Consider the following 17,673-nt stretch of genomic DNA (forward strand, 5'->3'; position numbering starts at 1 on the left):
CTGTAAGAGCCAGGAGTCCATCAGGCTTCCTGCTCACTGGTTAGCGACAGTCCCTCCTGCAGCGATCTGTGTGTCACTACTCTGTAAATATTTCATTTTGCTGGGCTTCATTACTTTGTCCATGTTGTACCATTCATCACTGAATCGTTAATGAAAAGAAAAGTCATCTAATGTTACAACGTGATCGCACTCCTTCAGCATTTGTTTGGGCAAATTCACAATCAACCTACACCTGTGTGGTTTACTCCAGGCTACCACAATCAGCACAGTTTTCACATGTACATGCATTCATATGTTATGGCTTTTCATTTTTGTTTTTACATGTTTTTATTGTAATAAAATTCCCTCATGTGGAAACAAAACATGGCACATGAAATCATATTTTCCAACGTGAATTTACATTTTAACACATGAAAAGAAAATATCACATGAGAACTGGACATTTTCACAAGGGACGGGCTTTTTTCACATATAAATGAAAGTGTCATCATTTTTAAATTCCATATGTGGTGGTGAAACATGGCGCAAGAAGTCATGTGAAATTTGTTCCCTCACATACAGTATGAATCGCACATTTTTGCATGTGAACTCAAAAATTTTTGTCACAAATAACATGGCATCTTCACATGTGAACTTAAAATGTTTTAACATGTGAAAATAGAATAATGTCACATGGAAACATAGGAAATCTATTTTCTCTCCCAAGTACAGTATGTAATTGCATATATGTGTGTGTGTGTGTGTGTGTGTGTGTGTGTGTGTGTGTGTGTGTGTGTGTGTGTGTGTGTGTGTGCACTGTGTGCTTGGGGTCTTGCTGCCAGCTGGACCGGAACTTGCTGAAAGCCATGTTGGTCCGCGAATACTAATAATGTGTCTGTTCACAGCAGGGGGGCTGCACTCACACTGAATACTGATACACACAGGAACATACAGGCCAGCCAGGTGTCCACACAGGCCGTACTGTAACGAGTCGGTCACAGGTTCAACATTGCAACATTAATGAGTTCATTAGGTGCCACATGTCCTGGAGCCAGCTCTAGAAATATGTTCAATGTCAAATATTCTTAAAAAGAAAAATCCAGTTGGAAAACTGGAAGGTATATATTAACTTTTAATTATCAACTTTATGATTATTCAGATTAAAGAAGGCTGTAATTTGTCGTCATTGACTAAATTAATCTGCTTTATTTATGTACAACTCACACTGTTGTGTTGTGTGCAGTTATTATCTGATACAGTCACAACTGTACTCTACATTCAGCAGCACCTTCAGCAGGCTCCGGGCTCTGTCCTCACACTTCTCAGTTCATCCCGAGTTCAAGAGGAGTCAGTGGAGTAGAGGAAATTAAAATCCTGAGAGAACACATAGGAGAAGCTGAGCCCTGTCTCTCTCTCTCTCTCTCACACACACACACACACACACCTGAATTCACTTTGGTGACTCACTGTGTGAAAGCTCTGGTTCCTTGGAAGCGGCCTCAGCTCAGACAAACCGACTGGACACCAACTGCCCAGAACCGAGCAGGTAGAGAGCAGCTGCTGGTGCCGCGGGTGGAACATTTAGTAAGTGAGGAAACACAGGAATACATCGTCCTGCTTATCTACAGTAAATCAGCAAATGTGTGCTTTTGTATCACTTGTCAGTTCATTTTCTCCATTTATATTATGCAGAATAATTGTATTCAGCACAAGGCTGTCGGGTCAGGACGTCTCCATGTTTCCATGCAGGTGAAGAGAGGCCAATCACTGCTGCTGCATCTGTCACATCTCACATTCTATGGGCAGTTAATGGAACTGTGCCACTTGGGGTTTCTATAGCAGCTGGAGGTTCAACTGAAACTGCTGAGAGAAGCCCAGAACTCTAAATAGGAAAAGCCTTTTCTCCACTGGAACAATGTAGAGCGACATGTATCTGCTTTATGACCTTTTGCTTCCTTTGCCAACTCTACGGTGTATGTCTGTAGTTATAAGTGCTATTCCTCCCTAACTTAGTTAAAATACTCAGCAACATAGCAGTCCCATTTTATAGTAGTACTTGCTATCACTTTATTTGAACTGAGTTTCAAGGTCTCTCTGGACTGGTTGCAGTGGATTCAGATCACCTGTGTGCAGGTGTGGAGACTGACTCCTAATTAATGAGGGAGTCAAAAGTCAAAGTCAAGTCAATTCAGTCATTTTACACAGGTGCTTTTGTGACATGTATGTTTTGAGAAAAGGGCTTTTATTACAGTTTTTCTCAGTCACTTTGGTGCTTTTCTCACATCACTATGAACATTTGCACAGCAGTTCTCAAAAGAAGTAGTGCAAACTGCAAAACCTAGTGGATAACAAGCAAAAAGCATGTCGCTTGCTCAAAATGGACAGTCCATTCCTGAAAAGCAAGTATTCATGTCAATGAACCTGCCAGTGTCATCAAAATGAGAAGTCTTGACATCATCGTTCATGAACAAGATAGTCAAAAGGTACAAGGGGCCGTCAGGGACATTATTCAGAATTACCTCTCACACACACACGTGAAATACTCTTATATACACTACTGAAACGCTCTCACACACACTACTGAAACGCTCGCATAGAACTTATTTGTTGTGGTGAAAGAAGTCAGGAGTATGAATTTGAAAGATGTGAGTCTCCTTTCATGTTAAACAGAGGGGGAACAGTATCTGACAGTAGTATTCCAAGATATCAGCATGTGTTCCCCTGTTTTAAATGGTCCAGTTGAATGATATCAGCCTTAAATCACAGAACTTATCTGTTATTGGGAAAGAAGTCAGGAGTATGAATTTGAAAGATGTCTGAGCCTCTGTTCATATTAAACAGAGGGGGAACAGTATCTGACAGTAGTATTCTAAGCTGTCAGGATGTGATTTACATGCTATAACAGAGCTGGATTTAAGACAAACATGATAAAATAGCAACTTGCCTACATATGAATGAGCACACTTTCTTCCAAAAGTCCATTACAATCAAAATGAAAAGTCTCTTATGAATATAACATTTTTTATTGAAAGAAATAACAGTCGTTGGTTTGTTGATAAAGACATAAAAACTAAAACATATGTGCTGTTGTCCCAGTTTAAAAATACATCTAGACAGTCATGAAGTTTGGATTTCACTTCTCCAACATCTTCAGATTAAACTTGCTAAAAAAACGCCAGTTTTGAACCTTAGCTCTGTCCACAGTGCCTCTGTGGTACGAGCACAACAGCTCTGGGGCGAGCTTTGTATGAACGCGTGCTTCCTTCGCCCATCAGGCCATTTCAGATGGGGGCGGGACCAGGGGAATCACATGTCGATGAGGAACCAGACACCGGCCATATGTCTATGGAGCCGGCTACCCCCGGCTACATGAACATAGGGAAATGTGCATGTCTTGTACAAGGAAAACATGTTTCTAGGCATTGCTCTATACACATCAACGCTTACATTTAAAAGTGGCTGGTAAAAATGTTGAGTGGCTGGTAGATTTACATATTTACGTATATACATATATACCCATATACATACATACATACACATATATTTATGGTTGGCTGTAGCTCAGTGGGTAGAGCCAGTGAACTAGTGATCAGAAGGTCGCTGGTTTGAATCGTGGAATTCACCCCAGTAACCCCTCTTGAAAAAGGGGGATAAAACATCCCTGCGAACTTTGCAGAAAACAGAATGGAAATGAGACCATGGAGACCATGAGAGAGGAGCAGAGAGCAGAGAGGCTGTTGACATCAGGACATCAGGACCATGAGATGTACAGTGGGCTAATATACAAGACAAAAAAATAAAAAATAACCAATATGTACCCCTTCCAGGATTCAATCCCCAATCACCAGTGTAGCAGACAACTGCTTTACCCACTGTGCTACCACAGCAGTCACTTCATGACAGCGCAAGTCATCGTGCTCATCACTCATCACAATCGCCCAGTGTGTGGGGTAAAAAGGGGCCCTCTTCCACCCCTGCGAGGTTGTCTTTCAATCCTATGTGGTGCAGAGTAAAATTACTGTAATGTACAGTAAGCTTGAGATATTATGAGATGCTGGATTACTGTCCAATACTATACATACCTGTTCTCCCAACAAAATGTTTAAATGATAGTATTCACAGGGATTCTCCCAACATTTGGTTGCACCCTCCGACCAGCCTCAGCCATTGTGAGGCCGTGATTGACAACGTGGTCCACAACTGTAGCCCTAATTTCATTAGGAATCTGCCTATGTATTTGGCCTCTTCTCCCTCTTCCCATTTTGTCCCCTTCCCCTTCCTTCCTGTAACCTCACCCCTCTTCCACGATGCTGACCTTCCATTTGTGTCACAGAACTGTAGAAATGGTACACACTATGTCCTGCTTGGTTCATATATGCTTGCCAAGTGAGGGTTCATAGGATTCATCCCTGAGTGACTGTGAACAAGTGGCTTGTCATTGGTTACAACTAATACTTCACACACCTCCTCGAGTGAAAGCTGAAGTTCACCTGAGAGCAATTGTTCAATTTAGGAGACATTTCCAAGAAGAAATGATAAAGGTAAAATGATAAATGATAAAACTTGCTTGACAGAATTTGATAACTTGTTCAACAATTTTGGATGTAATGACTGAAGCAACGAAATGAAGACTATTAGTTTTATTGGGAACGACTATTCAGCATCTATAAGTATGGTTCATTTTGACTGACATGACATAAGCAAATGATAATGTTATAAAACAGCAGAGAATTGCATGAAAGCAACTGATACATGTCCAAAAGCAATTTGTTCAGAGGAAGGAGAAATTGCTACTATGATGTGGACAAATGACTAAATGTGGTGGAGGTTGAACTATTAGTTAGGAGAATTTTCATTCTGATCTGAGAAAAGCACCAAAGCGACTGAGAACAACTGTAACGTAATGAGGCTGAGAGTATGGCACCAGTACAACCATGGTGAGCAAAGTCAGATACCATGTTCATATTGAGCTGCATGAAAAAATATACCTGTATTCTCACACAATGAAATGGTTGCTGCAATAAACACAAGCATCCTTGTTTAGGTTTCTTTCAATGATATCTCTCCATCTCATTGACTTTATTGGTCCCTACAGCTGCCTATGACACACACGTTTTGGCATCAAAATGTTAAAAATAGTTCAAACATTTTCTGTAAACCTAAAAACAGTTCAAACTAAGAATGACATAACAGATCAAAGAGACAAAAGGTTTAAAACAGTAAATCACTTTTAATTTAGTTCTCTCATCGGCAGGTGAGTTCATTTTAAACATGATGACAATGAAGTGCATCGGTAGAAGAAGCCCAACAGGATTTGATACATGCTCCATTCAGACGCGTCCGTGAATCCACATATTACAAGCCAACATTTTTACTCAAATAAAACCACTACAGTTCAGCTCTTGACCTGATAGAATAAAAAGATAAGACAGATCCATCGCTAGATACAACGGTGGCAGCAATACACAGGATTGCCCAAGCAGTAAAGTACACGTTCCTTTAAGAAACAGGGAGAGAGAACGCGAAAAAAACCTAACCTCTGGGTTTTTAAATCCCCAATTCAAGTAGTATTTACCCTTTTTTTCATGTGTTTGTGAGTTTTGATTTGTTTAATAAAATTCAAGTTCAGCATGAAAAACAAAACAAAAAAAAAATGACAAAAAAAAAAGTCCAGATAATACATGTGTTGGTGGAGGCGGAGGAGAAGAGGAGGATAGGGGGAAGAGATGGAGAAGTAAAAGGAGTGACATTCTGGATTCCTCAGAGGGGAAACAAAAAGCAGCAGGTGAGAAAGAAGAAGAATTAGGTGGAGGGAGCTTGGGGAGGAGGAGGCAGCCATCTTCATGAGAGACAGATGTTGAGACTGGCTGTTGTTTTCAGCAGGAGCTGGCGCGACTTGCCGGTGAAATCTCTCAACCAAACCTGCATCAATTACTAACAGAAATCCCTTCGTAGTACTTGGAACTTTCACATGTAGGAGAAAGAATTAGGAGGACATGAGTCAGAAATTAGGCTGTGTGTGTAGCAACCCAAATTCTGACATTAATTTAATCATTCCTTCTAATTTTTGCTCCAAGGTGCATGTAAAGAAGGGTTCTTTGTTATATATTCTCCAATTGGTTCCTGCTGCAGTAAATCAATATTCACTCAGAAGTTGGATGCAACTAGTAATTCAACTCAGGTTTGGAGCCCGGGGGCCTCACTGACGCTGGGCAGAGTAACGGCCCTCACTGGGCCCGGCGCCTCGCCCGGAGCCAAAGCTGGGTTTCTGTGCCATGCCTCCGCGGGTGGGGGGTCCTCGGGGTCCACCGCCACCTCCTATTCGCTCTCTGGGACCACCAGGACCTCCTGGACCCCGGGGCCTCATGTCTCGCCTGTCGCCCTCCCTGGCTGATCGGGTCTTCTTCTCCTCCACGTTCAGACGGACATCGCCCCTGAACTTAATAGGCTGAGAGGACGAGAAAAAAAGATTTAAAAATCTGATAGACTTCAGTTCTTTTATCTTTTTAAGCCAGAATAGCCCCAACAGTAAAGTTAAAAAGACGTCAGTTTCAGTTTTTAACTCAGCAAACTCAATATGTAAATCCATTAAAATACTAACAAAACAGTGCGAACAATAATTACCAACAGAAAGTGCCTCAGGGTATTTCAGAAATGAGCACAGGGCTCTTGGCAAATAAATGGAGCAGAGTCCAAGAGAGAAACATTAAAAACAATAGTCTCTTAAACAAAAATTGTAATGAGCCTAAGACAATGTGTTACCCTGTTGCTGAGGATCTTCTGTACAGGTTCAGAGTCATCAAACACCACAAAACCAAAGTTTGGTAGCTTCCCTCCACTGTTGATCCTCAGCTCCAGGACTGTACCATACTCTGTGCACAGGGGACAGGGACATTATTCACACAGGTGTCCAACAAAACATTTTGCTTAATGTACCTATAGCGTTTCAAATAGAGCTCTTAAAGGATGGGTTAAATCAAAAATGAATATTCAGTCATTTTCGACTTACCACAAGGGTAAGGCTTTATTAGTTGCTACATAAAAAAAGATGAGACTGTCTGATAATGTTCAATGTGTATGTGTGTATGTGTATTACACTTTAATACCAGCGTCGTAACATCCTACTTACGTTCAAAGAACTCCTTGAGTTCAGTCTTGTCTACATCATGAGGAACATTGCCTACGAAGAGCTGCTGGGCGTCGGGGTACCTGGACACCCTGCGACCCTCGGTCTCTCCTTGCTCGCCTTCCCGAGCTGAAGCAACAATTCAACAGGTCAACACAGAGACATGCGCTGTGAGAATACACATACAATAACTACATGGTTAATGAGTGTATTCACCAGTTATGTCTTTTTCATTACTTTCAGGACATCTTTAACTAAACCATATGCTGGGTGTGTTAGATTGTGCATCACCAGAGTTTAAGCCCCATCCTGTGTGTGGTTTTTAAGGTTGTCAGTGCATGCTCGTGTGCCAAAAAAACATATTCTCCCACAAGCCATTGCAGTTTTGCTAGTTCTCAAAATGCAGGTGTAAGCTCGAGACAGAAAGACGGGTGTTCTTTACTTCCACTGATACATATGTTTTTATGTTAGCAGAATGTGAGTTATTCATCCTGACTGTAGCTGGCAGTGCCATCTTCAACAGCGCGCATCAGTTGTTGCATCATGGGGATGTACCTGGTCTGGGTCCTCTGTGTACCGGTGGAGGACCTCCAGGCCTCTGTTCCCTCGGCCTCTGGTCTCTCTGTGGTCTCTGTGTTGTTGTCTGGGACTCGGGCTTCACCTCCACTCTGGGCTGAAACAGTCAACAACATGCTCTTGTAAGGAGAGAAAGACCAAGCAGGTTTTCTGATGGTGGAGTCATGACTTCACTTCAGGCACATAAAGAACAACATGTCTGATTATCATCATGAAGGTCCAGCCTGCAGGAGGCATTTGTGTTGTGCTGCCTTTATCTGAACTCAGGGAAACAACTACAACTTCTCTACTTTGTGCAGATTCATCTGCTCTCAGGCATTTGTCAAAATGAGACCTCCACCATCTTTAAACAGGATAAATCTAAAATTTGTTTTCCTAGAAAAACAATCTTTAAGAATTGAAAACCCAATATATCAAAATTCTGTCGTGAGGTACTTGAACACTGGAGTAACTTTTCAAACTTAGCTGGGAGATTAATCTTATGAGTCGAACCAGCAAACCTACCGGTGCTGTGGGAGGGGCTTTGACGACGTGTGGTGGGATTCCTGAGACTGGGACAGCCCCGCTGGGTGGGAGGTTCTTACTGGTGACTGATGCCCAGGAGAACGGCTGTGGGATGACAACAATGGAGATATTTATCTCATAACAAGTTGTTATAAATTCCAGTGTTACATCTGTGCCTCGTTGAAGCCAATTCATCTGTGTAAGCAGGAGCGATAAAAAGCCTTCGTGTTCAGACCTACCCTGTTTTCTTCTGGAGCGGTGGGGGTGGGTTCAGCGGGCACAGGGGCAGGTTCTGCTGTGGGTGGGGCAGTGACAGGGCTCTTGCCGTCTGTCTGGTCTTCGGTTGTGTTTGTGTCCGTTTGTGTGTCCAGCATCGTCTCAGGCTTCAGCTCCACAATCGCAGCCTCGACCTCCTTCTCCACCTCTGGTTCCGGTTCTGGACTCACTGCTGCCACTTCCTCCTCATCACCGGGAACCGTCGGCTCTGAGCTGGAAGGGACAAGAACGAGAGAGTTACGCTGACTGCACCATCCGACAATGTGCATGTATTGTAGATGCAAATGAGAATGATTTATAATGTGTTTTTAATTACTTTGGTATTGCATAATGTGTAAATTTGAAGGGAAAAGGGTTTAAGCTGGACTCCAGGAACCACAAGCCTCTGATACTTACCAAGTTACAGGGTCGTAGAAGGGAGCAGACTCCTCAGCAGCGACATCAGGGGAGGGGACCCTCTCCTCGATCTCCTCCACCTCATCCTCAGACTCTGAGTCACAAACAAAAACATGTTCACAAGTCCCACTAAACCTGCTCCATAATCAAACACATCTCAATGCATCACCGTCCCTGCTCTATAAGAACTGACTCATGTTGCTCCAATCTATTTTCCCCAAGCCACATTTCATCTGAAAATTAAACTCAAACAAAATGTGCATTTGTGTACATTACCTATACTTCTGCAGAAAAAAAAATCTGTCATTCTTCTGAACAATATATCTACCGTGATGTAGTCTTTCAGATCTCATGCTTTTTTCTCATGTTCAGTTTCTTAAATATGTTCAACTGTCATAAAGACGCAACAGTTCAAAGAAACACGATCAAAGTAGCTGAATTATGAAGCCACAGCGCTGATATGAGCAGGGCAACTACTGAGAAACTTGCCTCCAACTCAATTTATTTTAAGCAAAATAAAACCAAGATCTAAATGACCGTGTTTATAGAGAAGATGAAAAGGCAGCCATGAGAAACAGTAAAACTGAAAGCTGGTGATGCAAAAATAATTTTAAATAACAACTTTAAAAAAAAAAAAAAGTTTTTCTCACCTTCTGGAGGCTCAGAATCAGAATCGCCGAAAACCTCGTCTTGGTAACGAAACACATCGTTGTGGACGTAGAATTTGTTTGCAACAGTACCCTGAAGGATAAACAAACAGTACATCAACTTCTGCTGCAACAAAACACATTGATCAAGCTTCCACATACACATTGACAATTACTGGCAGAAGTGAAGAACAAACCTCAGGTGCCAGCACAAAAGTCTGCATGAACTTCCTCATGGGCTGCATGTTGTTGGACAGCTCACCCATCACTTGCACCACCACACCCTCGTTCAGGGTGGCGTGAGCATCAACGTGCCTGATCTTGGTGTGACAGTCACGGAAGCTCAGAGCCATCACCCTCTTATGGATCTCCTGGAGAAGAGGAGTGCAACATTTCATTTTCATATGATCAATGGAATACATTTACCATCGACTATTGATTGTCAAACAAAAGACATTTTCTAATGCATGTTTGCTTCTCCCTTTGTTTTGATATTTTGCTCACTTGTTCTGTTTGTTGCTTTGTTACTTCTGTCTTTCAGGTGTGATTTTATTGCTCTGGAAATAACAAAAATTAGATATTTCTGCATGACGTGTAAAGTGTGAGGTTACAAGCCGCTTACTAGGATTGTAAGCCTGAACAGATCTGACTGGCCACTGCAGGTAAAGGGTGACATAAGACTGTTGCAGTAAGTTAATTTTTTGTCAGCTAAGCCTATCCGTCTCTACTGCTACAAAGTCATGACACAAGTCTATCAATCCGCTTCTTAATTTATAACCTTATGACCAATTTTTTCCCTTTGATACACACACCCTTTTTTCCATACATCTCCATTTAAACTTGCATGCTTGCATGTAAGTGATCCCTGCCGCAGCTGCTTCCTTTCACATTCTTACTCCTTACAGCATTTCTCATGTAAGAGAAGAGAATTTGATATTCAGGTGGTTCACCTGAGTTGACTCTCTGGGCTTACAAAACAAACTGCTTTAAAAGAAATTAACTTAAGTACACCATCCGCAGCTTACAACAGAAAATAAAAATCATCTGTCCAAGAAACCCATTAACAGCTTCTTGAATACCTCCTTGCAGACAACCTTAGCTGTCCTTTTTGGATAAAACAGCTCTAACAACAACTTTCCTCTCAGCACTGTAGTCTTTTTTTCCCACTCAGTGTTGGTTACGTGGGTGTTGAGTGCAGTGCTGCTCTATGGAAATAACCTTTTTGAGAGCTGTTATCTGCTGGATGAAGCGCACTTACAGATTGCCCATAAACGGCCTCAACTGGTTTGCCGTTGCTGTCCAGACCGCCGTGCACGTAGGAAGAGTTCTTTCCATAAAACCTGAGCACAAGAACACAAAGGTTAATTTGTTCCACAGAGGACAATTTAAACAAATGAGGTGCTGATATATGCAAATCAGTGTTATGTATTATTTGCAGAATTAAAACCACCAAAGTGCATTTGTCTTTACTCAGCAGAAGTGCAACAAATTCACACTTCAGTAATCACACGACAGACAGGTGATGGTCGTACCTATGCAGGTAGTCAGGGGCCTGGTTCAGGAGTGTATAATACTGTCGGACAAACTCTCGCCCGACCAGCTGGGCACTTGGCTTCTCCATCACCATTTCTTTGGTCAACTGGAAATCTCTGCGAGGAGGAGGAAAGGGTTAGAGAAAGTGGTGTTCTCCTTGACATGAATTTTGACCCTCTAGTGACTCGGAGGTAAGACGTAATGTGATTTTATGTTCAGCCTTAGTTATCTGGTATTGATCAATTTTGTTTCAAGTTTTGTTCAGAATTTAACTGATGATTTCCCAAATGATTACATTAAAAAGACAGACATGTAGGGATATAACTGCTGGTACAACAGTTTGTAGATGAAGAGTCTTCACACAGCCCAGACTGGAAATGTGATGATTTGTTGCTTTTTTCTGCACTGTAATCAAATACCCCAAATTCTGTCCTAACAATGAATGTTTCTTTATAGTCAAGAGGTGGAAGTAAATATGATGCACTTGTCTTGTTCCTGCAAAGTTTGAACTTCCACGTGGCAAAGCTATGCGTGGATTACAGGACACAATGACAACTGTTATGGAAACCAGCAAGATGGACAGCAGTCTGTCTTTTTCATTACTTTGAAGTAACTTTGGCCCAGACTATCACACATGCATCACTTTGCATTTCACAGAAGCCAAAACACTTCTGAGACTGTACATTCCTGTGACGATGAATCACCCTGCCGTCCTGATTGGAGAGCTGTGATCTCAGCGACAGTTTGAAGTGTAAATCAGGTAAACATGACCTCAGATTTCACATCAGCGAAACATATCAGCCTCTCATCGTGTTATGGGCCCAATTTAATTCATTTTTCTGGACTGTGTTGAAATGCCAGCTGCATGAAATGTTTGATCTGATCCTGACGAGCGCTTTCTGCCCCATCTGGGTGCACTGACATGAAAACAGTCTGCCCAAGGCATTGAAGACAAACTCAGACATTAGCTGTTTGTTTTCATACCAAGCGGTTAAAAATCTAAAATTGCACAGTCATTGCACTCAAATGACACTTCATCAGTGCAGAGTCCTCTGCCGCCTTTTTTCTACTTGACAAATAAACCGATGCAAATCAACTCCAGCTGATTTGAAGTCACTTAAGATCGAAGTGATGTTCAAGCATCATAATATATCATGTTCTAATTTTTCCTCCACTAGAAGCTTTCTTTATGTCTATGACGCTGCATGCACATCTAAAAACAACAAGAGCCCCAGAAATTTGATTATATTTAATAGAGAAAGTCTTTTCTGTCTCAACTCCAGACAGGTGGCTTTTCTTGCTGTTTATGTAACCGCTAACTATGGCTAAATAGCAGCCTTCCAATGAGCACCTTTGAACTGTGGCCATACTCAACCTCTGAGAACAATGGATGCCAGTTAGGGTAGCGAGATGATTTATGGACGTTCCTGATGGACAAATATTTGGGCTTTGTTGCTGAAGTAATCGCTAACTGTGGCTAATCCACCTTGGTACTCTATTCCCTGTTGCTACACCGTCCTGATTGGAAATGGGGGGTTGCCCTACCTAGCTGCCCACTTTCACAGGAAATGTGCGACAATGCTGAAGCAAATGGCACTCCACAAATCATTTTACGAAAAACTTAAAAGGCTGCACCATGCTTAAACAGACCCTTGTTCTCCTTTTCCTGTAAATCGTCAACTTGATAATCCTGTTTCTGTTAAAATGCAGGAATTCACCTACTCGTTTGTCAAGCTAGGTCTCCAGTCTTTCTAGCTGATTACCTGGAGGGTAGCTAATGGAAAGGAAGGATCAGTCTGATGGGTGATACACCAAGTTTCTGTAACTGTCTGCAATGTCTGACTTTGTCAAAGACTGTGTACTCAGCCCCCAGCCACTGTCTCCAATGATGCAAATCAAATGCAGAAAAAGAAAATCTTCAATATGTACCTTGATAAAATGAATAAATAAATAAATACAAAACAAGCTTCAGTTATTTCTAGCAATGACTGAGTGCTGTGGTTTCTGGCAAACGCCGAAGCAATGAAAGTGTAAGACAGAAATGCCGGGTCAATTTTCAACTGGTCTTGATCATTTTGTGGGATTTACTAACACAAATGAAATATGTAAAATATCCCCAACCTTTACCACTCACCAGTACAGCACAAAGAATATCGTCAAACAGGTTAAAGTACATGTCATTAATGATAAGGACGTTAAAACATGGAAATACACCGGCGTGGTCCATGAGCCAGGGGAACAAGAGCTCTCTTTAATGGACTGCCACACCTGTCCACACAACCTACAGCCATCTGTTGTTCTGGCAATCTGAGCAACCAACACACAACCGGCAAACACGAGCAGACCCAATCATTGATGTGAGGCGGCCAACGACCTCAAGGTGTGCTCAGACTGATCCAGTGTTAGCAGCTAACATCAGGAGGCTTTGGTTTCAATGGATCCCTGGTTATTTGAAGAATGAGTACATATAAGGTCATGCTGCACTGTAGCAGCCGTATCAGAAAGCAGCTTGTGTTTAAAAAAAAAAAAAAAAAAGGAAAAAAAGTGCGAGCATGGCATGCAGACAAAGGCCACGCCGTGCCTGCGGTGACGGTGCCATTCGCCGTATCGACCGGCCTACACACACTTATCAGCCATGGCGGCTCGACATGTCGGCGGGACTTTGGGCCATTTTGGCCCAAATGGCACCCTGGGTGGAACACGACAGAGCCAAACCACGATAGCCGGACCAGTACACGGCCCCCTACACTAGGGCAGACACGGGCTAGGTGAGTTAGCTCGGTCTCAGCCTTGGGAGCAGCCCCAACACGTGTCCCGGCCGCTCACCGGCTACTCTTACCGTTCTTGACGAGCGAAGCCGGCTAGCTACATGGAAATGCGGGAAAACCTAAAGAGCAGACATGGGACATTATGGAAAACCGATGAGTAAGGCGGTTAGGAAAGTGAGGGAGGGAGGGAGTCACGACTGGATGAGAGCTGGAAGTGGGCTACACATGGGCGGTGGATACGTCTTGGAAATCCAGAATGAAGCCAGGCAGCGGTGGCGACGGGCACACCCGCCATTTCAACATAACACATTATCACCTGCTGGTAATTTATTGATAAATAAGAGAAGTATTAATTGCCTTCAAGTAATTAGGAAAAAACGCTGTGCTAACGCCTAAGGTTGCTAACAGCCACCCTCTCCTCACCAAGCGGTAGACGGAGCCCCGAAACGCGACCCAATTACTGTACCGAACACGACACATGAAACGAACAATGACGTCTGAAAACGTATTTCTGAGAGTTTAATCAAAGAGAAGAACTCACCAGCGGGTCAATTATCAAAAAATAAATCGATGATTTAGAAACAAGTGATTTCTTTGAATCACCTTAGCGGCAGCCTGAAACACTAGCGGCTTCACAACGTGCTGGAGTGCTCGGTTACCGGTTTCAGCTCTGCAACCTAACTTGACATCCCACCCCTCACGAGTCATCTGGCCAATCAAATTGAAAGAATGTGACGCATCCACCAATCGTATAAGCGCTACTGCAGGGGCACCTCATCATAGCCAGTCACAAAAGGTTCTGTCGCTACCTGGTTTTCTTAGTATGGCCAATCACGTTGCAGTGATGGTTGAAGATGTGATGGTTTTACCGGCTGGCGTCTACCGTTTTTTTTGTGTCAAAGCTGACGGTGCACCAAAGACATTTCACCGCCTGGGGGCGACAAAAGTTTATTCGGTGGATTAACTGATTTAATTAAAGCGAATGACTCATCAAATTATGCTAATTATTTATTAAAGTATAAGACACTGAGTCTGTGCTATTGTTTTCACTGAGATTTGTGTCAGAAAGGAGAAGAGAAAATTCAATGTACATTCGTCATACATTCGTTCGTCTACTGTATATTGGCAAATTTTAAATTAAAGGCTCAATGCAAAAAAAAGGGAAAAAGGCACAATATGTTCACATTCGAGGTCCACTTACTGGGTTTCCTTAAGCTCTCAACCAGATCCCATGGTTTATATCAGCATGTCATCTTGTTATGGGCCCATTTTAATTCATTTTTCTGGACAGTGTTGAAATGCCAGCTGCATGAAATGTTTGATCTGATTCTGACAAGTGTTTTCTTCCCCATCTGCGTGCACCGACATGAAAACAGTCACATGTTAAAGGGACTATTCACCCAAACAAGAAAATTCAGTCATCATTTGCAACTGTGAGGTTTGCAAACTTCTCCCTTACAACTGGGTAGCTGGGGACTTATAACCTCTCCCACTTAGCTGGGAATCATAACCTCTTCATAACCCACTTCAGGCTTTTAGATTAGCAGCTACAGTGAAGATTTCCGTTTAAAAAAGGAGACTTGAATTGTGTTGGACGAGCTGTATGGAGCCATTTTATGCATTTGTTGATGTTTTTTTAAAAAAAATGTATTTATACAAGACCCCATCTACTTCAGTTTATTGCAACACTATTTTGCTGTAAAACAAAAAATGGCCCACAGCATCCATCAACTGACTGTATACAAACTAGGGCCCTGCATAATTAGCATATTTTTACTCTAGAATAGATGAGGAGATCAATATTGTAACATTTTCTGAATTCAGCCAAAACAATAGAAACAAAAGAAGTCAGTGAATGTGTGATGAAAGTAAAAAAATCCACATCCAGTTGTCTTTAAAATATCTGACCTGTGATTTTGAAAACATCCTCTGATCAGAAAATAATGTGCCTGTAATAAATGTGGTGTGTTTGTGTTTGACTGAATTGCATGAAATACAAATCATGGAGTGAAATGTGTCTCTTCATGGTCACTGATCCCTGCAGAACGGAGTACTAAACACTTCCAGAAGCAACTGGAAGAATCACTTATCTTAGAAAAAAAAACTGTATCAGATTACAGTGGCACAGCCGCCCTCTCCCCCCTCTCCCCCCTCTCCCTCTCCCCCTCAGCTGAGAGGAGGGACTCCGGCTTTGTGGACGAGGCTCGGCTGTTGTTTCACATTCTTGACACTGGAGTCTGGATGAACGGGTGGGGATGGTAACAGGGTGCTCAGATCTCCCTCTCCGGTCTCCCAGGGGACCACGAGCAGCTCCGAGCACAGACCTCATTATTTACAGTACATGCTTTGTTTTTACTGAAGGTTCTTGTGGTTCACTTTGCCTTATTTTATGGCTCCTTCATGTTTTCTTTAGGCTGCGGTAGGCCTTGTGAGAATAAATACATAAATACTGTATGTTTATATACAAAGCCGACAAAGGGTTCGCTGTGTGACATTTATGATTCTCTAAATCTTTTTCATGTGGGCGGTCTCATCTTTTTTCAGTGTTTGGCTGATTTTAAAGCCACAAAGTATTGTAGTATCTTCCAGTGTTTTAAACGCACTTTGAGTGTATTTTTGTGTTGGAAAATGCATAAAAGCACCTGTTTGAACTCCAGCACAGAACCAGCAGCTTATTTCAGCCAGATTAGGCTTGATCTCCTTGTTTTGTTATCCTTATTATATTATGAATTTATTTTATAGCACATCCACACGGATGTCTTCACTTTCTGCCTGATTAGAAACAGTTTTATTTTATTTAGTCCGTCTATTAGGCTTATGGAGTCTTTCTCTGGTACCTCAACAACGGGCAAATGTTCTCATAATTACTGAAAAAAGTTTAAAAGAAGAGCTTTTTAAGAGCAGATAAAATAAAAAAATTCAAGCCTGTTATGTTGTGAGGCGTTTCAGCACTGGAAGCCAACATCTTCAAGGCAAATTATGTAGGATTTGACGGTCCGTGTAAACAAGTCATTCCAAAATGAGACATCTTGGATATTTGTTGAGTCTCACTCTCAGATTGTGGAGTTAAGCCATTCTCCAGAATTCTTTACGCCCAGAAATGTAAGAAAACACAACAAAGTAAGCAGAACATGAAAACATGAAAATAAAAGCAGATAGAGACATCACTGCACACTTCTCATAAATGCTGAGTGGGAGTCAATATCTAGTTTTTGAGGAAAATCCTGCATAGTAATCCTTTAACAATACTTTAACTCTGCTGTGAACTTGATGACTGATTTTAGTTCGAACGGAGATTTCTGAACATCATATCGTTTTTTCTTCCTGATTCCTGACTTGATTTTAGGAAACAAGCACTTGGTCCATTGGCTTGATGCTAACACACAATCGGAATTCCCATTAACGTGTTCATTTTTGCCTCACATTGTATATTAATAGTTATTTTCTTGAGGCAGCTGATGTGCTGCCTGAACAAACAAACAAAACTGAAGTCCTCAATTTAGATTTAGCGGTAGTAAACCACAAAAGCATCTTCATACACTTTGGTGACCGCTCTGTGAGCTTTGCAACATCCGCATTTCAGGCATCACAGGCATGACAGCAGAGAAAACTCAACATGTTGCTTATCACCCTCATAGACAAAGAACACCAGGTTTTAGCACACTTGAGTAAAGAACCAAAGAAGAAAACAGACAGAAGGGGCTTGTTTGGTCTCCAACTGGACTCACGAGAAAAAGGTTTACTGCTGCACAAAGACAGCATTCAGAAACATTTGATTTAGAAAAAAAAAAAAAAAAAAGATGAGACGAGAGACTTCTGATATTTCAACTCCGAGACTGATAAAAATGTGACGTTCTCTGTCAACTAT

The 17,673-nt window shown here is 42.0% G+C and overlaps 1 protein-coding gene and 1 long non-coding RNA gene across 4 annotated transcripts; one reads left to right on the top strand and one right to left on the bottom strand.

Moving 5' to 3' along the window:
* Positions 1-1,502: 1,502 nt before the first annotated feature.
* On the top strand, positions 1,503-2,243 carry LOC119007928. Its single transcript, XR_005071278.1, has 2 exons — positions 1,503-1,563; positions 1,729-2,243. It is a non-coding gene; the product is annotated as an uncharacterized LOC119007928 (long non-coding RNA).
* Positions 2,244-5,189: 2,946 nt separating this feature from the next.
* Positions 5,190-14,503, bottom strand: g3bp1 (GTPase activating protein (SH3 domain) binding protein 1). Of its 3 annotated transcripts, none has more exons than XM_037077603.1 (12): positions 14,347-14,503; positions 11,037-11,153; positions 10,763-10,844; positions 9,702-9,875; positions 9,508-9,598; positions 8,858-8,951; positions 8,425-8,674; positions 8,186-8,290; positions 7,661-7,778; positions 7,109-7,234; positions 6,742-6,851; positions 5,190-6,427 (listed from the first exon to the last, which is right to left on the bottom strand). In XM_037077603.1, the coding sequence occupies exons 2-12, from the start codon at positions 11,129-11,131 to the stop codon at positions 6,179-6,181; spliced, it is 1,494 nt and encodes a 497-aa protein (XP_036933498.1). In that variant the 5' UTR covers positions 11,132-11,153; positions 14,347-14,503; the 3' UTR covers positions 5,190-6,178. The 3 variants fall into 3 exon arrangements, with proteins under 3 accessions (XP_036933498.1, XP_036933500.1, XP_036933499.1); XM_037077605.1 differs by having other exon boundaries at positions 14,409-14,445; XM_037077604.1 differs by lacking the exon at positions 14,347-14,503 and adding an exon at positions 13,877-14,059.
* Between the last annotated feature and the right edge of the window lie 3,170 nt (positions 14,504-17,673).

Source organism: Acanthopagrus latus, chromosome 18 (genome assembly GCF_904848185.1).
Source record: "Acanthopagrus latus isolate v.2019 chromosome 18, fAcaLat1.1, whole genome shotgun sequence".
Taxonomy (NCBI): Eukaryota; Metazoa; Chordata; class Actinopteri; order Spariformes; family Sparidae; genus Acanthopagrus; species Acanthopagrus latus.

Bases quoted from the DNA above. Each gene is read 5' to 3' on its own strand.
- g3bp1 (XM_037077603.1), bottom strand. From the start codon at position 11,131: ATGGTGATGGAGAAGCCAAGTGCCCAGCTGGTCGGGCGAGAGTTTGTC. The intron at 8,291-8,424 runs GTAGGTCTGAAC...GTCATCCCACAG, and splicing joins CCGCTCCAGAAGAAAACAGG to CCGTTCTCCTGGGCATCAGT. The intron at 6,428-6,741 runs GTAACACATTGT...TCGTCCTCTCAG, and splicing joins AGAAGATCCTCAGCAACAGG to CCTATTAAGTTCAGGGGCGA.